The 20,535-nt window shown below is 39.8% G+C and overlaps 1 protein-coding gene across 2 annotated transcripts in view; it reads left to right on the forward strand.

The window, feature by feature from the left end:
- The window catches only part of nbeal1 (neurobeachin-like 1), a 128,806-nt gene that overhangs the window by 79,656 nt on the left and 28,615 nt on the right, over window positions 1-20,535 (forward strand). For both annotated transcript variants that reach the window (XM_048599007.1, XM_048599006.1), the window contains exons 27-39: window positions 408-567; window positions 1,833-1,961; window positions 3,058-3,363; window positions 4,106-4,255; window positions 5,850-6,007; window positions 9,809-9,933; window positions 10,661-10,781; window positions 12,399-12,547; window positions 14,852-14,985; window positions 16,390-16,491; window positions 17,812-17,907; window positions 19,090-19,214; window positions 20,091-20,231. In XM_048599007.1, the coding sequence (XP_048454964.1) occupies window positions 408-567; window positions 1,833-1,961; window positions 3,058-3,363; window positions 4,106-4,255; window positions 5,850-6,007; window positions 9,809-9,933; window positions 10,661-10,781; window positions 12,399-12,547; window positions 14,852-14,985; window positions 16,390-16,491; window positions 17,812-17,907; window positions 19,090-19,214; window positions 20,091-20,231 (1,896 nt within the window). The remainder of the gene's footprint in view (window positions 1-407; window positions 568-1,832; window positions 1,962-3,057; window positions 3,364-4,105; window positions 4,256-5,849; window positions 6,008-9,808; window positions 9,934-10,660; window positions 10,782-12,398; window positions 12,548-14,851; window positions 14,986-16,389; window positions 16,492-17,811; window positions 17,908-19,089; window positions 19,215-20,090; window positions 20,232-20,535) is intronic.

The following is a 20,535-nucleotide window of genomic DNA, read 5'->3' on the forward strand; positions in this document are numbered from 1 at the left end:
GATACTAGTTGGTCTACAAACCATCTGCTATAGCTTGAACCAGCAGCAATTGTGTAAACAGCATTTACAATGTGTGAAAACAAGCTGTAGAGCTGGATGAACACAGCAGGCCGAGCAGGGAAGCTGACGTTTTGGGTCTGCTCCTCTGATGCTGCTTGGCCTGCTGTGTTCATCCAGCTCTGCACCTTGTTATCTCAGATTCTCCAGCATCGGCAGTTCCCACTATCTCTGAATCATTTACAATGTGTGTTTGTTTTCAAAAATTGCCGCAATCCTTCAGCAATCCTTGATTTTTAAGTTATTTTCCCATTTCAGTCCACTGTCAAAAATACAGAAAATAAAAAGGCGTGGTCTTTACAGCTAGAGTAAAGTCAAGACTATCTTGTAATGAAAATGGTCTTTTTCAGACTTATTGAGAAGATATTGGAATGGGCTGTAACTGACAACAAAGAGGCGACAGCAGTTGCCCTTCCGGTTCACACTGAGAATGCAGTGCGATTGCTGTATATTGTTCAGGACTTCCTCCAGGCTGAGGGGTTGGTGAATCCTGCATTATGGACTGATAAGGTACTTAACTATACCTACTGCAGTGTTTATCCCTTTCCTAATACAATGCTTGGGTCATCCTCCTCTCCTCTGGGTTTCCATGTGTTATGGCAGAATTGCCCATTAACCAGCTGCCAAGCACCCCTCTATGTTGTTCTACAATTGGTCATGAACAGCAGGAGTTCCCTGATTCATTTCTTCCTCCCTTATTGAAAATGTGCGCGCAGTTGACATGATCATGCTTGCAGCCTCTGTGTTGTCACTGTGTAGACCAGTATGTGGTGATACAGCACTGTTTTAACATAGTTGTCAGTGGAACTGAAAGATGTCAAAGACTGGCTACTGACTGTCATGCATAAACAGAATAGCAAGGCCCAGACAGGAAGCTGTAACCTCTAGCATTTATTAAGGAGGAGAAACATATGGGCTCAATATTTGGAGCTGGGGCATGTAAGTGAGATCTGGAGGAACAGTTATTTCGATAGTATTTCAGTCAGAGGTGAAGGTTGAACTGGAAAGATGGCAATTGCCGGCCAGAAATTAAAGAGAGAAATGATTTACTGATGTAACATACAGTTTCTCTTGTTAGGGCCTGGAATTTGTCAGAGTGTTTTCAAAGAGCTGCTCCATTCCATTAGATCTGTTTTGAGCAGACTTAGACTTGATAAAACTTTGAAGTTTAAAAATAGTGTCCATCAGAAAAGCAGAACGCAGTCATAACAATGGCGTGCCGCGTATATGTATCATTTTAAGACCAGGATGTCGAAAAAGGCGGAGGCTGGAGATAATAAGACCAGAAATGCTGACCTCAAGGCAAGTAGGATGTTTCTCTCCACTCTCGTTGACAGAAAGCATTCATTCTATACCATGTTGCACAGTGTGGAGAAGATCAATATGTAATGTTTCACTGATTGTCTTGTAAAATATAACATATTTGAGATTATGCCTGAACAAAAGAAGGTTGGTGATTAGAGAACAGAATCATCAGCAAACCAGCAGTTTTTGAGTTGAGATGACGTACAGTTGGAGAGTCTGTGATACTTGGCAGAATCTTGATTGAAAAGAGTCCCTACAGTGGGCAGCATTGAATTGCAAGGAAACTTGATTTCTGATTAATATGACCTTATAAGGTGCTATCTTAGAAGAGCGCACTGTATTGATATTCTAAGGGTTAAGTGTACCCTGATTATCCAGAAAGTTGAATATTCATTTAGGTTTACTTTATTTAATTAGCTTTTCTTCTTCATCCCGTGGTGTATAGTGTGATTTTCATTCTTTTTATGCAGGTATTGGAGGAAATGGTCACGTTAATGGACAGTCTGATGGTCTGGTACTCATCTGGATCAGAATGGATGCAATTGTCACAGCTCGGAGTGCGCCTTCTCCTTGGATTTATTGCACGGGATAACATGCAGGTAGGAAGCAGCAATCGCTACGTCCACCTAAGACGTTTAATTGCTCAGTTGGTAGGCAGTCAGTCAGTTGATTATGCTTTCACCTCTAATTTAAAAGGTTGTGAGGTTAAGCCCACTCCACAACCTTGAATATGAAATCAAGATTGATGCTCCAATGCAGTACAGAAAGAGTGCTGCACTATTGGAGGAGCTAACTTTCAGATCGCACTTCAAACCAAGGTCTTATCTACCATCTCAGATGTGTGTCAAACAGTTTCCCATTTTACTGTTTCAAAGAGCAGCAAAGGATTTCTCTCCATTGCTCCTGGATAATAATTGCTCCTTCATCAAGTCACTTAAAAAAAAATTGATTATCTTGGTCATTTGCACATTGCAATTTTTGGAATCTTGCTTGGAAATGGGCTGCATCATTTCCTGCAATGCAACAATGACTACACTTCAGTGCTACATTTCAGAAAGACTCAGTTGCCTATGAAGTGCTTGAGGTCATGAAAGGTGTACCACAAGTACAATATACTGTCCGAAATAGGGAACAATTGTCATATTGTCACTATCTATCTGAAAATATAAATTCATCATAACTTACCAATTGGTTTTTAAAAATTATTTTTCCTTGTTTAAATATGTTGCTTGTTATTAACATTATTATGCTGCTTCTCTTTCATGAGATGTGGGTGTCACTGGCAATGTCAGCATTTCTGCACATCCCTAGTTGCCCTTGTACCTAGTCCATTTCAGAGTCAGACAAAGGACATTTTGGGTAAGAGTGGCAGATTTCCTTCCCTAAAGGACATTAGTGAAGCAGATGGGTTTTTATGCCAGTTGGCGATAGTTGTTGTAGGTATTTTCCTGGGACTAGTTTTATATTCTAGCCTTATTAATTGAACTTGAGGTCCACCAGCTCCTATGGTGAGATTTGAACCTGTGTTTCCGAAGCTTTAACCTGGGCCTGTAGATTGCCAGTCCAATCACATTGCCATCATGCCAACACCTTCTGCAAAGTAGGCCAAAACGATAGATCAGGCGAGGTGTTACCAATAGTGTTTAAATTTGAATCGTTTTGACTAATCCGAAGCCACTTTTTTATTAATATTAGGTGTGCGCCATGGCAGCAGCAAAGCTCAACACTATCCTGCAGACAAAAGAGATAGTCAACCAAGATGAAGCATGTTTCCTCTTGGGGAAGCTGGAGGAAACCCTGACCAAATCCATAAGAGAGAGAACCGAAACCTACTCCTTCTTAATCCCAATCATACGGACTTTGGTATCCAAAATTTATGAACTGCTGTACATGCACCTGCACTTGCCAGCTCTGCCTCAAAGCAATGGCAGCCCATCTTTCTTCGAGGACTTTCAGGAGTACTGCGGATCCAATGAATGGCGTGTTTACATTGACAAATATGTATGTGATATCATTTCTGTTTTGTGACCCATTAACAGCTTTGTATTCTCTGCGCAAGTGTCTTGTTTTACCTTCTAGTCTGAGTTGGTCATTTGCGGCAAAAACGAGTGACCGCATGTGAAAGTAGTGAACAGCTGCATATAAGATATTCATAAGGTCATATCTAGATTACTGTGTGTAATTTTAGTGTCTTTACTTAAGAGGGGATAAACCTGCATGGGAAACCTTTGAGAGAAGTTTCACGCAACTGATTCTGAGCTGAAGCATTGCCTTATGAGGGAAGGTTGGTCATATTGGGCTTATGGTCACTAGAGTGTACAAAAATGTGAGGGAATCTTATTGAAAGATCCTAACAGGGTAGAGTCTGCAAAGGTGGTTCCTCTTATGGAGGAATCTGCAACAAGGGAACACTGTTTAAAGGTTAGGGATCTCCCATTGAAGGAGGAGAAGAGGGAATTTTCTTTCTCAGAAGCTTGTTAGCCTGTGGAATTTTCTTCCCCAGAGAGCGGTGGAGGCTGGATCATTGAATACATTCAAGGCTAAGCTAGGTAGTATTTTGCTGGGCAAAGGGTCCAGAGTTGTGGGGAGCTGCAAGAAAATGGAGTTGAGGCCACAATGGTCAGTTACAACCTTACTGAATGGCAGAGCATGCTCAAGGGGCCGAATGGCCGATCCTGGCTCCTAATTCTTGTGTTGTCTTATGTGTCTTTGTGAACTATTGTGACTCTGTCCTCATTTCTAGATCATCCCTTCAATGAAGCGGTATGAAGTGGAAACATTCAGCGAAGGCCATGAGCGTATGGCAATCTTCTGGAAGGATTGTTATGAAACAATGATGGTGAATTTGCACAAGAGAGATCGGGAGAAAGGAGAAAGCAAACTCAAATTCCAGGTCAGTGGGTGGAATGTGCAGTTTGTTGATTTTTAAAGCCGTTTCTCATTTCATCTTTCTCCACCTGCATTTTTCCTCATTGAAAGGAAAGACGGGGAGTCGCAGAAAATCTGGAAGATTCAATCATGGGAAGCACTTCGTTTCCCTGTCCTTGAGACTTATGAAGTGCTCAGAGACCCATCAGGGAGGTTTTGTCACCCTGTGTTCAAAGGGCAGTATGCAAGCTGCCCAGTTCCTCCTCCCTAGCCTAAGCACAATGAGCCATGCCAGACTGTAATTTATAAGTGACAGCCTCCTGTTGCCTCCACCAGTCAATAATGTCTGATGAATGCTTACTATCCTATACTAACTCCATCCAGCAACAAATAGAATTAAAAGTTCTCCCTTTTGTGTTTATGCCTTATTTGATCTCACCACTCCCTACCTTTGTAACTTCCTGTCAGCCTCTGAAAGCTCTGCTCCTCCAATTCTAGTCTGTTATGCTTTGCCAGTTTTCTTTCTCCACTTGTGGTGACCATGCCTTCAGCTGCCTGGGCCTGGGCTCTGGAAATCCCAATGTAAATATCCCTTCCATTCTGTTTTACTTCAAGGCACTTCTTGAAACTAAATGTCAGATTGTTTCTGATAACAAGCCTCTAAGACAGCTGGTCATGTTTACCTTTAAAGGCACTATATAAATACGTTTTGTTGATGTTGAACAAACTTGGATATTTGCTTATTGGTAAGCTATCCAACGTTTGAGTCACCATTGACTTAACCTGTCCTTGCATGTGCTTCTAAAAGATGCTGGCCTGGAACAAGAGACTTGACACACAACAAGTTTACAACCAGTAGAGAGGAGACTCTGTTCATCCTGTATAGACCGGATTGAAACTTGGAGTCTCAGAAGATAATGATTTTGCTAACCCACACACATTTGAATACCCGGTTTAACAATAAAATGTGCATTTGGTCAGTGCCTGCCATGATACTACTAATGTCAAGTGTGCATGTTCTGAAAGCACCACAACCTTCATCCATTTCCACTCAGCAGTTGGACTGGTAATCAGAGGAAGCATGGGTTGTGTGAATTTTTTTTATTTATAAGTAGTGAGTTGCTAAGATGTGCAATCTGCCTTGTTAGGTCAGTGGATGCATGTTCAGTAGCAACTTGCAAAGGGGGTTTGGATACTGAACATAGGAAAATGATTTCAGGGAAACAGCAGGGAATCATACTGATTGGGTATTTCTAGCATAGGCATAATGGGGTGAATAGCATCCTTTTATTCTTTATGTGCTCAACATTGTAACTGAGATGTCCAAATATTTACCTATAAAATTATGCACCAAAATAAACAAACTTAGATCAAAAATGGAAATTGCTGGGATAACTCAGCAGGTCTGGCAGCATCTGTGGAGGGAAAGCAGAGTTAATGTTTCAGGACCAGTGACCCTTCTTCAGACGAAGAGTTCTACATCTGCCTCCACATTACAGTATCAAATTGTATGCCTCTTTTACCCCCACTATCTAGCTTACTCCATTTGTAAGTTGTTATTTAGTGAGCTGTTTCCTTCTTGATTGTGACCAATGTTTGTTTGGTTTGTCTGATGCCAGGAGTTTTTTGTTGAACCATTCACCCGCAAAGCCAGGCAAGAGAACCTGCGATATAATAGCATGTTGAAACAACTCAACAGCCAACACACTGCAACACTGAGACAGTGGAAGGTGGCCCAGCACTATTTAACCTGTGAGCGTGGACCATGGGCTGATAAGTAGGTGGCTTACGATGATTTCTGTGACATGACCGAGTTCCGTACTGTGAATTCAATATACTAACAGGATTTTAAAGGAGTTTGGTTTTATACTTTTTTGCTTTATTTACACCTGCAATGTGAAAAGCACATCTCAGGCTCACATTAATTTCCCATCCCTCATTGCAATCCATACCGTTGGAGCATCGAATCAGTTAACACACAGCATAGAACTGCAGTTTTAAAAGTTTGGGGTGGGGAGGGAATCATTTGCTTTTACTTGTTAACTGTTTGAGATGTTAACTGCCAGCTGGTCATTTCATGTGTCTGGTGCCAGTCTATTACATTTAATTGAACAGTTTAATTAATTTACTTGGCATCTCAGTGGAGCAAAGTACTGATAAGTATGCCATGGAATTGAAACAAAGCCAACATCGTTTGCAATATTACATTGCCAGATCTTTCCAGATTGTGTATGAGCTAAGGCACAAGTCGTAATGTAAAGTGTAATATCTGTGACAGCACCCTCAACTCTGAGTTAAGTCCCGTTCTAAGAGTTTGAGTTTGTGATCCATCTGACACTGAGAGAGTACTGCGATGTCAAAGGTGTCATCTTTCAGATGAGGCATTAATCTGAAGCCTGATCTTCTGTGTCAAGTGAGTGTTAAAGATGGTCCTATACAAACCAAGAGCAAGAAAATTCTTCTCAGCATCCTGGACAGTGTTTATCCCTCAACCAGCAAATAAGAACAGATTATTTGGCCATTATTTGTTTGCTGTTTGAGGGACTTAACATATATAAATTAGCTACATTTCTTCCTAAGTTATAGCAGTGCTACCCATTCAGGAAAGGTCCTGCAATGTCATTCAACTTTCTTAAATCCCATTCCTATTAAATTGCTGAAGAGCCAACTTCCTTCCTGGCACTCATGGCAGCTACCATCTCCACCTTGACCTTCACATAACTGATGCTTAGACCCTCATCCACTGGGGAGGCAGTGCATGGTGGAAATGTTACCAGACAAGAAATTGAGAACCTCGGACTAATGATTCAGTAACATGGCTTCAAATCTCACCATGGTAGATAAATTCAGTAAAACCTAGAATAAAAAGCTAGCTGAATGATAACCACTGACAATTGTTGTAAAAATGAATGTCCTTTAGGAAAGGAAATCAGCCATCCTTACCTTTATCAGGTCTGGCCTACATGTGACTTCAGGTCCACAACAATGAACTACCCTCTAGGCAATTAGGTATAGGCAACAAATCCTAGTTTAGCCAGCAGCACCCACATTTCATCAACAAATAAAGAACCGTCCATGCTGTCACTGCTTAGTAGTTTAATTTCTGCAATGCACTGTTGTGCTGACTTCCAGTCCTTTTGCCTTTTGTAAACTCATTTATCACTCGTTCTGAGTTCCATTGGCTCCCTTTGACCCAAGAAGTTCAAAATTCTCATCATCATGTTTAAATCATACCAAGATCTCTTCCCATCAATCTTCCCACTGCCATTCTTTGTCTTTCATTCTTCTGTCTTTGACCTCTTGTGTATTCCTGTCATGAGAACAGCAAACCAGCCAAGAGTTTTACTTTTTTATTTGACGATCTGTAATGAACTCAGCTAATGTTACTACTGGACGCATCAGACCTTAAAACGAAATCTGGCTTATAGAACATAGAACTATAATGCACGGGAACGACCCCTTCGGCCCATGTTGTTGTGCCAAACATGATGCCAAATTAAACTAATCCCTTCTGCCTGCCCTTGGTCTATATCTCTCCATTCCTTGCATATTCATGTGCTTATCTAAAAGTCTCTTAAACACCCCTGTTGTATCTGCCTCAACCCCCACACTGGCAGCGCATTTCACCCTCCGACCACTCTGTGTAAACAAAAAACTTGCCCCTCACATTTCCTTTGAACTTACCCCCCTCACCTTAAATGCATGCCCCCTAGTTTTAGACATTTTAACTCTGGGATAAAGTTCCTGACCATCAACCCTATCTATTAATCTCATATATGTTTATAGACTTCTATCTTCTCCCCTCAGCCTCAGCCGCCTCAGAGAAAACTACCCAAGTTTTTCTAGCCTCTCCTTATCGCTCATACCCTCTAATCCAGGCAGCTTCCTGGTTAACCTCTTCTGTGCCCTCTCCAAAGCCTCCACATCCTTCCTTAATGTGGAGACCAAAATTGAACACAGTAGTCTAAGTGTGGCCTAACCAGAGTCTTATAAAGCTGCAGCATGACTTCCTGACTCTTGTACTGAATTCCCCAACCAATAAAAGATGCAATGTTTCAATTGCATCTTTCCATAATATGCCTACGTATTTGTTCCTCAATGTCTCGGTGGCTGTTGGGGGGCCTCTCGCATAATCCTGTCAGAGTGATTATATCCATCTTGTTTTTGAGCTCTACCCATATTGCCTCAGTGGATAAGCCTTTCAGCACTCTGAGTGCAGATGTAACATACTCCCTGATTAGTAATGCAACTCCTCCACCTCTTTTACCCTCCTCTCTATCTCGTCTAAAACTTGTTGGATCACATTTCTTCTAATTTAATGTGGCTTTCAGTATAATATATGCACACAAGGCTACAGATTTGGTTTTAATAGTAAAACAGAAGTTTATTACACAAAAGAAATAAAAATAACATTTTATAAAACTGAGCTATCTACATATAGTACACTTTTAAGGATTTCAAAACATGGCAAAATAAAAAAGCAAACACTGCTAGTTTAAAAGTCAAATTCTTCAAAGACAGATATCGATATATATAAATCGCACACATTTCATCATGGATCTGAATTTCAATTAAAATTTTAGCTTTAATTGTAATTTTCCTGTATAGCATAAGGGTCCAAGTGAAACTCGGTCATAAATATTCCCCTAATGGAAAGAAACAAGAGTTGGGTTCACTGATCACTTTGATACAGAAAATTGATAAGACAATTTACGTTTTAAAAACACACAAGTTTTTACAAGAAAGCATGCAAGATCCTGAAATAAAAGTTAAATATTTATTTCTTTTATGAGAGATTCCAACATTTTAAGGCTGTTTCAGATGTGCACTATTTAAAAGAAGTTCAGGATTGCCTTCAAATATAAATCGAATGTTACCTTAATCCCAAAGTGTGAGACTGATTACGGTCAAACAAATCTGAAGCAAATCTAAATGATGCTAACAAATCTTCAATTATTCAGTCTTGGTGGAGATAGGTATAATTAATTTTTGGAGTGGTCTATTTAATGGTTATGTGATAGATGTTTATTTGATAACTGATGGACCATCCCAAATTATTATCCCATATTTGCAGAAAGGACCACCTATTATAATAAGGGTGCCCTGTTCAATTTATAAGAAATATTATTTTGAATTTATACTGGAAAACTAATTCAGTAGCAATCATGTCAGTTTTGTCAAGTCAATCTATAAGATTGCAGCAAGAGGATAGGATTTGAGGTCTATTGATCTTCTGTCTGATTGCAGTTCTACTTAGCCATAAAATACCAGCCTTGTTACATGCTATTTTCAATAACACGGGCCATATAATACTGTTTTTTCTCAATGTGTGCATTCATTTTATTTTGAATTAAGTTAATCATGTTGTGTTTGCAATGTAGTTTTGCCCCCTGCTTAAAAAATATACCCTGTTGTAAATTTCGCTGAAAAGTGCCATTTAACGTAATCCTCCTGCATTTTCCCTTATATCTCGAACCTTGTTCCTTCACAGTTTTCTGTTGTAAAGTCACTGTATGAATTCACATTGTTGTCAATATCTGAATTAATGGATCATTTACTTTTTTTTTGCTCTTGGTAGAAAAACAGAACCAATGCACTGGAAGTTGTCCAGTGTGGAAAACTATTCCCGCATGAGGCTGAAGCTGGTCCAGGACTACAACTTTGACCCCCACACTAATGCCAGTGCGCTCCGGGACAACCTTGGTGAGCACCTAGACCACTTGGGGCTTGGTTTAATATTGATGTAAATGGTACAAACCGGAGATACTAAACTACTGAATGTTTGGAAAGTGGTCTCACTTGCTGGTTCAGATTTACTACTTGAGATAGGAAATAGGAGCAGGAGTAGACCATTCAGCCATCTCGAGCCTGCTTGCCGTTCTACTTGATCATGACTGATTGTCTACCTCAGCTCCATTTTCCCACATTATCCTCATATCCTTTTATGTCTTGACAATTTAGAGTTCTATTAATCTCTGTCTTGAACATGTTCACTGACTGCCCAGTCTGCTGGGGTAGAGAATTCAAAAGGTTCATCACCCACTATGTGGTCTTCCCCTTACTCTGAGACTGTGTTCCCTGGCCCTGGTTCTACGCTACTTCCCCAGCCAGGGAAAATATCCTTCTTGTATCGACCCTATTGAACGCTGGACAGATTTTGGATCATATTTTGGTCGCCTAAAGACATTACATTCCCAGCAGGCCCAGCTGTCTGTGTACCTGGTTTTTTGCATTTGTAACAAAACATGTGCATCAAATTAGACTAGGTTTATTTTCATTGCCCCTGAACGCTCAAAATATTAATAATAAACTTGAGTAGAATTTGAAACAGCCCCATGGGGAGGTGATTCTTGTTGGCTGCTTCTGGGTAACCAACATATTGCTGACCTTCTGTGAATAGGTAAGGCTGAACCTTTTTGCATTTATACAGGAGTCCAGCAGTCAACACCGTCCAATGATTCCTTGCTGCTGGAAGCGGTAAAGCAAGCTAAGGTCAATGACCTGGAGGATGATCGATTAGCGGACGAAGATCTCACTGTGCTCAGTAACATGTAAGTCTGCTTTGTCTGAGAATTCCAGTCTTCCACAAGTTCTTGTGAATGCCCCCAATCCCAAAAGTTGTTATAAAAGCCTGTGCATGATTGAAGCAGTAAATTTTGAGGGTTAAGATATAATGAGGATGAACAGAGCCATTTGAGATGTTGCAAGTAGCTATGCGCTTGTTACATAAGTATGTGAAGAAGATAACAAAAACATTCAAGAATTATCAAACAATTCACCTGTTTTTAATGACTCTCTTGCTCCTCTCAGCTGTGATTTGGAATTAATGAAAATTACATTTAATAAAAGGCACCCTTAATGCCATGGTCTGTACATACATATTTTCCAGTCATCCACTGTGGATTCTTTCTTAAACTTGCAACACTTTCTTCCTTAACCCTAACTTACAGTGAAATTTAACTTTAGTTACAGTGACTTGCCAATTAATTGAAGACTGTAGATCTTGATGTAAATTTGCATTTTTCTCAAAATTGCAAGAATTTACTTTTAAAACTTTCATGTATCCTTGGGCTTCACTATGCCTGTGCAGAGGTTTTGTGTTCAATTCAACCATCCAATATCGCTATACAAAGTGAAATACTGCCACCTGCTGACAGCTAAGTTTTGCATCGTTTGACAACACAATGAGAATATGTTAAAAACTATTTTCTCATTACTGTCGCATCATGTATGGTATCGGAGCTGGGACATTTAGCCCCTCGAGCCTGTTCCAGACGCACAATATTCCGGACAGAAATTACACTGTTTCCTACGTTACATTTTCAAAATCACATTTTCTGCCTCTTTACTCTAGAATTTCCTGGCATTTCTCATCAGCTGCATGACATTCAATGTGAATGAGTGTCTTATTTTCCTATTGCCATCAGTGTTATTTCAGTGAACAAGGAATTGAGAAATAGATTTTCTAGTTGAAAAAATAGACTGGAATAATTGATCATACACTCAGGAGGAGGTCATTTACCCAATTGTGTCTGTGTTGATTTGTTCGCTTAGATCCACTCAGATTAGTCCCTCTCCTCGATCTTAAATATAGCCTTGCATGTTGTTACTTATCAAATATTTACTAGTTTCCCTTTTTCAAAGTTATAAGAGAATCAGCTTCCACCATCCTTTCAGTTAATGAATTCCAAACTATCATAATTTGCTGCATAAAAAGAATTCTCCTGATCTCCCCTTTGTTTTGTTTTTGCTGATTATCCTCTAATTACTGATTTTCCTACTATTGGGAATGGTCTCTCCTTATTTAATTGAACAAACCCCCTCATAATTTTGACCACCACTAACCTTTGCCTCCTTAGCTCAAAAAACTACCTCCTTTAGTCTCCACTTGAAAATGTTCTTCATACCACTGTCCTTCTGGTAAATCTAACTCATGCCAATATCATGAATCATAACAGGAGTAAAACCTGTCCTAAACAGGATTACTTCCACCCAGTGTGACCTGAGCTTTGTGTTGTAGTAAAATCAATTTAACTCATGCTAATGACTTTAACTCTGATTTGGTCACAGTCTAATTGGTATAACTTGTGACAGGGAAATGTGTTCAGTTTCATAATTTGACTTTGTCTTTCCAATTCATTCCTGCCTTTTTCTGTTTTCTCCCCCAGCAATGAGAAAGAGGAGCAGAATCAGAAAGAAAAGCTGGTGATTGCTGAAGACTGTGACCTGATCACCATCATGGATGTTGTTTCAGGACGCCTGGAGGTCACCACCCAGCACATCAACTTTTTTGATGGGAGTCTGGACAAAGAAGAAGGTAAGAAATGAACTTGGGAAATCGCCCACTTTAGTGAAGTCTTATTGTTAACCATAAGTTTTAATCATCCTAGGTTGTAAGTAGAATCATAGAGTCCTAGAGATGTACAGCATGGAAGCAAACCCTTCGGTCCAAATCGTCCATGCCAATTAGATATCCTAAATTAATCTAGTCCCATTTGCCAGCATCTAGCCCGTATCCCTCTAAACCCTTCCTATTCATGTACCCATCCAGATGCCTTTTAAATGTTGTACCAGCCGCCACCACTTCCTCTGGCAGCTCATTCCATACACCACCACCTGCATGAAAAGGTTGCCCCTAGGCTCCCTTTTACATCTCTCCCCTCTCACTTTAAATCTGTACCCTCTAGTTTTTGACTCCCCTCCCTGGGGGGAAAAGACGTTGGCTATTTACCCTATTCATGCCCCTCATGATTTTATAAACTTCTACAAGGTCACACGTCAGCCTCCAACGCTCCAGGGAAAATATAGCCCCAGCGTATTCAGCCTCTCCCTGTAGCTCAAACCCTCCAGTCCCAGTAACGTTCTTGTAAATCTTTTCTGAACCCTTTCAAGTTTCACAACAGCCTTTGTATAGCAGGGAGACTAGAACTGAATGCAGTATTCCATGCTTGTGAAAAATGATCCAGTTAAAGCTAGTCCAGTATAAGTCACAATTATATTGATCCATCAGCGTAACATCCAGTCATTTTTTAAGCCTTTATTTAGTTAGAATCATGCAGCGCAAAACAAAACTGTTCAACGTGTGCCAGCTTGGTAAAAGAACAGTCCAATTAGTCCACTTTCAATTTCTTGCTCCCATGGTCCTACAGGCTTTTCCTTTTCAAGTATTTATGAAGTTGACCTTTGCAATTTACTATGGAATCAGATTTCACTTCCTTTTCAGACAGTACATTCCAGATCACAACAGCTCTCTGTACTGAAGGGAAAAAAAATTCTTAATCTCCCCTATGGTTGTTTTGTTGAATAGCTTAATTTGTCTTAGCCTATTACCTTTGTTATTAGAAATAATTTCTCCCTGTTTCTTTAGTTTCAGACTTTACTGTTAAGTGTTACCTGAACCTTCTTAATGTATCTGAGTTCAAAAACAGTGAGAGAAATTGCTTAAACGCAGCAAAAACAAAAGCTGTCGTCTTATCACCCATGTGTGGAGAAGTAAAGCTGATTTCTGTTGGCAGAAACTGTCCCGGAGGTACAATGTGTAGCTGCACAGGGGTTAAAATAACCTCTGACTGAGAGTCAGGTGTGGTTGGTTGGCAATTTGTTAAACAAAAACAAACTTGGGAGGAACAGCACAGAGGATGCCTCGTATTAAAAGTAGGTAAGGGGCATATTGAGGAGGTGAAACATACTAGAGTTACTGACCTCCAGGAATTGATGACTAATCTCTGTTGTAATTACTTCCAGAAAAAAATTGTAGGAGCCTTAAAATTGTACTTTCCAATAGGAAAAATTTAAAGGTTGTTTGAATACATCATTCCACAAATAAAATAGAAACAATCTAAGAGGCAGCCCATCACTACTTAATAAAATTAATAATAAAATTTATAGACAATATTCAAATGATTATAAATTGTGTGAACTCAACTTGACGATCTATGGTCCGTGATCTTTAATAAACACCATAGAGAGCTATAGACTTTTCACTTATTCTGTAAATTAAGAGGAGCAACATTTTACAACCTGGTGTAATTAGTTGCATGATAAAGTTATCTAATTGTGCAGTCCTTTTATTTTAATTGTGCATAACCATGTTATGGATTGTGATTATTTGTTATACTCAAATGGTCATGACAATTCAGCATCTGCTGCCACAATGATTTCTCAGTAAATCAATTATTAGTTCTAAATAAAATCTGCAAAAGGAAAATGAACTGATGGTCAAAAATCATCCAGTTCATTAGTGAAGGGTGTAACTGATTTCCAGTTAGTGAGAGAAAACATTGCATTACATTGTGTGTGGATGTCCGGGAGGATTAGTGGGTGGATTGCTGGGACAGGATGTTGGAGCTCGTGTCATGAGACTGCCAGGAATAAGTCTGACTAAACATGACAACCTAGTTTAAGGACTAATGTCAGATGTAAAATTCCTCACCTTATTTATCATTTGCAAAAGGCAAACTAATTGCATGTGTTTGTCTGGAGTATGCAATTGTATTGTAAGTAGTCAAAAGGATTTTAAGACTCCTTCGGGAGATGTGACTCGTATACATGCCAATCATTAATGCACTTCTGTTTTACTGAAGGAATACAGTTGAAGTATGTGGTTATTTTTGCTCTGCAGGGGTAGGCTATGATTTTAAGTGGCCCCTCTCTCAGCTGCGTGAGATTCATCTGCGTCGCTATAACTTGAGGCGATCGGCACTAGAGATCTTTCTGATTGACCAAACCAATTACTTCCTCAACTTCAAAAAAGAGGTGAGACTAAAACGAACCCTTCAGAAGAATAGCAGTCTTTGCCTCAAGTGAGTGGCAATCATGCCCTAAAATGTTTCTGGGCATCCCTTTGCTCCCATCGCTCTTGTCTGAGGTGATGTTACCTAAGTAGCAATATATTATTTTCCTTCTTAAGACACCTATTTACATCCTTTAAAAGAACAGGAATAGAGTCAGGAGGTGGCAATTTAGCTTTTCAACCTTATTCCAATGCCATTCAACAGATTATGATTAATCTGTGCCTTTCTGCTAATGGTGTGTTTATGGGTTATGGGATCTTACTTTATATGGGAACAATTAATTAGTGACAGTTACTGTATCTAATATTCTGTTAAATTTTCCAAAAGGCTTAAGTTATTCCACGTTCTTCTTTCTTTTGCTTTTTAACTGTAGTGTTTGAATAAATTGTGTTTTGCTTAACGTCAAGTATTTTGACCAATCAAATTGCATCTAGAACACAGCACCTGATATTTACCTTTAACATAAGAAAATTTTTAGTGTCTGGGCCACCTTCTTAATATATTTTGAGGGGGTCTGGTCTGATCCATAACACTTAGTCAATTTCCTAACCGAGTCAATATTTCACTTCCCTGATTTTGCTTATTGCTTACGTTCTGTTATGAAGGATTTTATCAAGTACCTTCTGGATGTTCATACTTTAGTTACCATTTAAAATTTTTCTGTCAGGTTTATCAGGTGTGACTTTTTTTTCATTGTTCTTATGTAGGATATGGACGTCATTGGCAAAGTCAGTAGTTGTAGCCCATCACTAATTTCTCTTGAAGTGATTTGCGACTCTATTTCAACCATGTTGTCGTGGGTCCCATGTAGACCAGACCAATTAAGGATGTAGATTTCCCTCACTTTAGGAAACCAGATGGGTTTTCATAACAATTGATAATAGTATAATGGTCGCTATTACTGAGACTAGCTTTCAGTTCCAGATTTTATTAATGGCATTTACATTACCACTCTGTTGCCATCTCCCCTATATTTCCTTTACAAATCCACGCTAGAGACCTTTGAGATGTTCAGTCATTCTACCCTTTATTAGAGACTCCAGCAATGTCCCGACCACACGTTAGGCTGAATCATTAAGGTTTGATGGTGTAACTTCTTCAATAGCTGTTAGAGGCTTGGGTAAGTCTGCTCAATATGACATGCTATCAGCCGCAGGGAAACTGGAGAAGAAGGGGTACTCCTTTATGAAACCGAGAAATAATTGCTAACTAATCCAGATCATGAAGTGGACTTCTCAGATGTCTTTTCTCCTCCAACTGCTCTGTAGAGCATGGTTCAATCTAGTTTTGAAGTCAGGTTGTGTTCACCGCTGTCATTTGCCATTCTTGCCAAACAGTTTTGTCTTTCTTTCCACCTCAATTTTAGGTGAGGAACAAGGTCTACAGCCGTATATTGTCTCTGCGACTACCCAATCTATATGGCACACGATCACCCCAGGAATTGCTGAAAGCTTCAGGACTTACACAGGTATTATTATCAGAGGGCTTCAACGCCAGTCAGAGACCTCCTTTAGCAGCAGCAGTGTTGTCACAACATGAACCAAAATGCATTCGGCTCAATGATTTCCTCATTGCAACAAGAGGCTGCACATTACGAAAAGGTGCTGCAGTTTAATCCTTGAATAAGAATTTAAATCAAATAAGCAGCGATAACAACGAAGTCTGACTCTGAAAATTTGGGCATATGATGGAAGTAACAACATGGTAAAAGGAGGTGGCTGTTCAGTCCTTCTGTCTTGCTTCTCCATTCAGCTAGATTGGCCTGAGCTGTATCTTGCTTTGATTTACCTGCCTGAGCATAATCTTCTAGCACTTTGTGTCTTATGATAGAGGTATCTCCACATTGTTCATGAGAATCGTTTTGGATGTAAGAGCTGATCCTTTGGTCTTGTGTGTCACTGATCCTCATGGACAAACATGTGCCTAGCCTTATCTGAATTAAGAGATCAGTTTATTAAAGTTTGTTAGAAATGTAGGGACAGGAGGAGGCCATTCAGCCCTTCAGTCTGCCATTCAATGAGATCTTCTGCTGAAATGCCTGTCAATTCTATTTGCCGTCCTTTGTTCCATATCCCTTGAGGAAGAAATCTAACAAAATCTTACTAATTTCAGTTTTAAAATTTCCATTTAATCCTAAGCTTTTTTGGAGGGAAGTGTTCCATACAACATACAAACAAAGAACAGGAGTGGGTCATTTGACCCCTCACGCCAGCTCTGTCGCTCAATAAGATCATGGCTGAACTGATTGTAGCTTCAAATCTGCATTGTTAATTGATTTTGGTTTCGATCTCCAGTAAAAGGGGGCAGTGGGAGCATTAGACAGATGCATTGCTAAATTATTAGGATGGATGTGTTTTAAAGGTCACCACAAATTTTTGCATGTTTTCAGGAAAGCGTGAAGATATTGACTGGTGCACTGATTAACAAATAGTGGCGACTTAATCACGGCTGTAACATCATAGAGTTCATAACTGAAATACATAGTGAACCATCTCCTGATGCTGTGAGCAACTGGGGTCATGCTTCAGCTTGAAAAGAACAGCGTTGAATTTAGCTAGCACCTTATCATACCCTCCTCATTAAGGAGTGAGTGATAGTAACCTATTGTCAGAGTGTGATGCCCAGGGCTGTTGGCACTGAGGGTGAGTCCTGCTTAATTTTCATCCTGTGTGTTCCTGCTGTCTCTGAATCTTCTATTGATATTTTATTATCCTGCACATTATTACAAGGTAGTGGGGCTAAAAGGAGAAGGAAAACTCACTGGTGTTTGTTTTTTTTTAACCTTCAGAAATGGGTGAACCAAGAAATTTCAAACTTCGAATACCTCATACAACTAAACTCTATTGCAGGAAGGACCTACAATGATCTTGCTCAGTATCCAGTGGTATGTGGGATAATTTTTTTTCAAATGCAACATGCAAGTGTAACGAGCTGTTGACTGACTGACTTCTGTACGTTTTATGATGAGCAGTGCGGGTAGCCTGTGACCATTACTAATGTGTCTGTATCAATGAACCTCTCAATGCTGCAAAAGAAGGCCACTAGTTTAGTGCCTTCAGATCGACATTTAGCCCCATGTCAGGGATTGCACCTAACAAGTTCGATGCTTGTAATAGCCCACTTAGGTGACATGGCTTCTTCCCAAATCAATCTCTGACCTTTTTACTAGGGTCTTCTCATCAGTTGCCCTTAATGCTGTCCATCTCTGTCTCCATGTACCATACCCTGATTTCCATGTATTGGTCGATGGTTATGTTTGGAAAGGTACACAGTGGTTTGCTGTTGCCCTGTGCAGGTTCTGATTGACTCGGAATCTTTCTTGGTCTTACCACCTCCTATAGGAGTATTTTAGAAGGATTTCAACTTGATAATCTGTCTGATTGGCTGTGTTATAACTGCATCTTCCTTGAACATCAAGTTTTGGACTTGAACTTGGAACTACTGGCTCAGAAGCAGGGACACTGCACCGCAAGATCTCCCTCAGTGCTCTGGTCTACCAAAGTAAAATTAAGAGGCATTGTGTTAGCATACTGTGTTTACCTCTGGGAGAGGTTTTCAATCTGGCTGATATGCTGGCATTGCTGTGAAGATTTTGCATCTAGTTTTCAAATCCAAATTGATTTAAATTCAGAAAACAATCTCGCTCGTACAGTTCTGGGTTGGTGCAAATCTAGTGCCATTGCATTTTGATGTTCCAAATGTTCCTATTCACTATCCCATAGGGCAGTGTGTTACCTAGAGAACCCATTACTTTTGTCAATAAATCAGTTGTCTTTGGGAAATAGCTTGCAGAAGAAGTGGAAGTACTGGTTTCAATATTATCATGTATAGTTTTACTAAATCTAAGAAAGCATCATGTAAATCAGATCAAAAGAAATTCTGTAACTTTTGACTTTCCAACTTCCTGTATCTTGTGCATGTCTATCTTATTGTATGACTTCTGACTATCGATGCTTCACTGTTCTTGGATTAGGTGTTACATTTTGAAATATATATTTTAAAAGGGCAACAAGGTGGAAGTCTGGTCATCTCTCAGACATTTGACACACCCTTTTCTTGATTTCAGTTTCCTTGGATTCTTAGTGATTACACTTCAGAGGAGCTGGATTTGAACAACCCTGAGGTTTTCAGAGATCTCTCCAAACCTATTGGAGTTGCCAATGAAAAGAATGCCAAAGCTGTTCGGGAAAAGTGAGTGTTGCTGCTTCCGAACTAAAATAATTACTGTTTTTCCTCGCATATTTTTCTTTCTAATGGAACTTACCTGCTGCCAAAGAGGCACCTGCAGAACTGTCCCTTGCTAATACTGAGCTCCCCCAAATCATTGGCAGGAGCTGCATAGATTGTCTGCTCACTTTAACCCACATTATATTGAGTCTGAAAGGAGGTGAAAACCAGTCGTTTAAAAAAAAATGTACTGACAGTTAATTAAGCATCAAAATATACTGTCTCCTCTCTCCATTCCCTTTGGTTCTATTCATAGATGATCCAGGGAGTGGCTCCTCTGATGTGCAGACCAACTTTTATCCCTTAACAACATACTTAAAAACAGATTAGCTGGTCATTATCACGTCATTCCTCTGGGAAATTGCTGTGGGTAAATTGACTGCTGTGTTTTCCACATTACAGCTGTGCATTGGCTTCAAAAAGCAGCTCATTGCTTATAATGTACTTTGAGCCATACAAGGCTCTTTAAGTATTTGAGAAATTGGACCTGGAATGTAAAATAGATTTCCATTCAAATTAAATTTTGATACATGATGCGTTTGGTTCACTGATCTTCATGTGTATTCACTGAGCAATTTTTGAACTTAACTTAAATGGCACCAGTCTAGGTTAGTCTAGTCTGATGCTGATGTTTGCCAGTTACCATTTTTACACTCCTGTATTCACACACATTATGACAGATCAAAGATGTATTCAGAGACCAACTCCATTTTTTGTCTGTCTTGCTGGACAGTATCATTATTTGATCTCATTTTGTAAGCATTTATCCTATCGGGCAGTTTTTTTTTGAAGCTCCCACAAAACACTGATCCCTAACATTCTCTTTGTCTTGTCCTACAGGTTTGATAATTTTGAGGACCCGACAGGGACGGTTGACAAATTCCATTATGGAACTCACTACTCCAATGCAGCCGGTGTCATGCACTACATGATACGGGTTGAGCCCTTCACTACTTTGCACATCCATCTACAAAGCGGCAGGTGAAGCTCTTCAAAATGCCTCTACTGTTTAATTATCAACATTAATGCAATAATAATGTAGTGGCCGCACCTCATTACATAGATGGCAGTGGTTCATAAAACAAATCACCACTACTTTCTCCAGGGCAGACTTAGATCAGCAGTAAGTGCTGGCCTGACTAGTATTACCAGCATTCCAAAAATGGCTGGTCTAATTAGAGATAACAAGGTGTAGAGCTGGATGAACACAGCAGGCCAAGCAGCATCATAGGAGCAGGAAGCCTTCCTGCTCCTATGATGCTGCTTGACCTGCTGTGTTCATCCA

The sequence above is a fragment of the Rhincodon typus genome, chromosome 7, assembly GCF_021869965.1.
Source record: "Rhincodon typus isolate 14 chromosome 7, sRhiTyp1.1, whole genome shotgun sequence".
NCBI classification, from domain to species: domain Eukaryota; kingdom Metazoa; phylum Chordata; class Chondrichthyes; order Orectolobiformes; family Rhincodontidae; genus Rhincodon; species Rhincodon typus.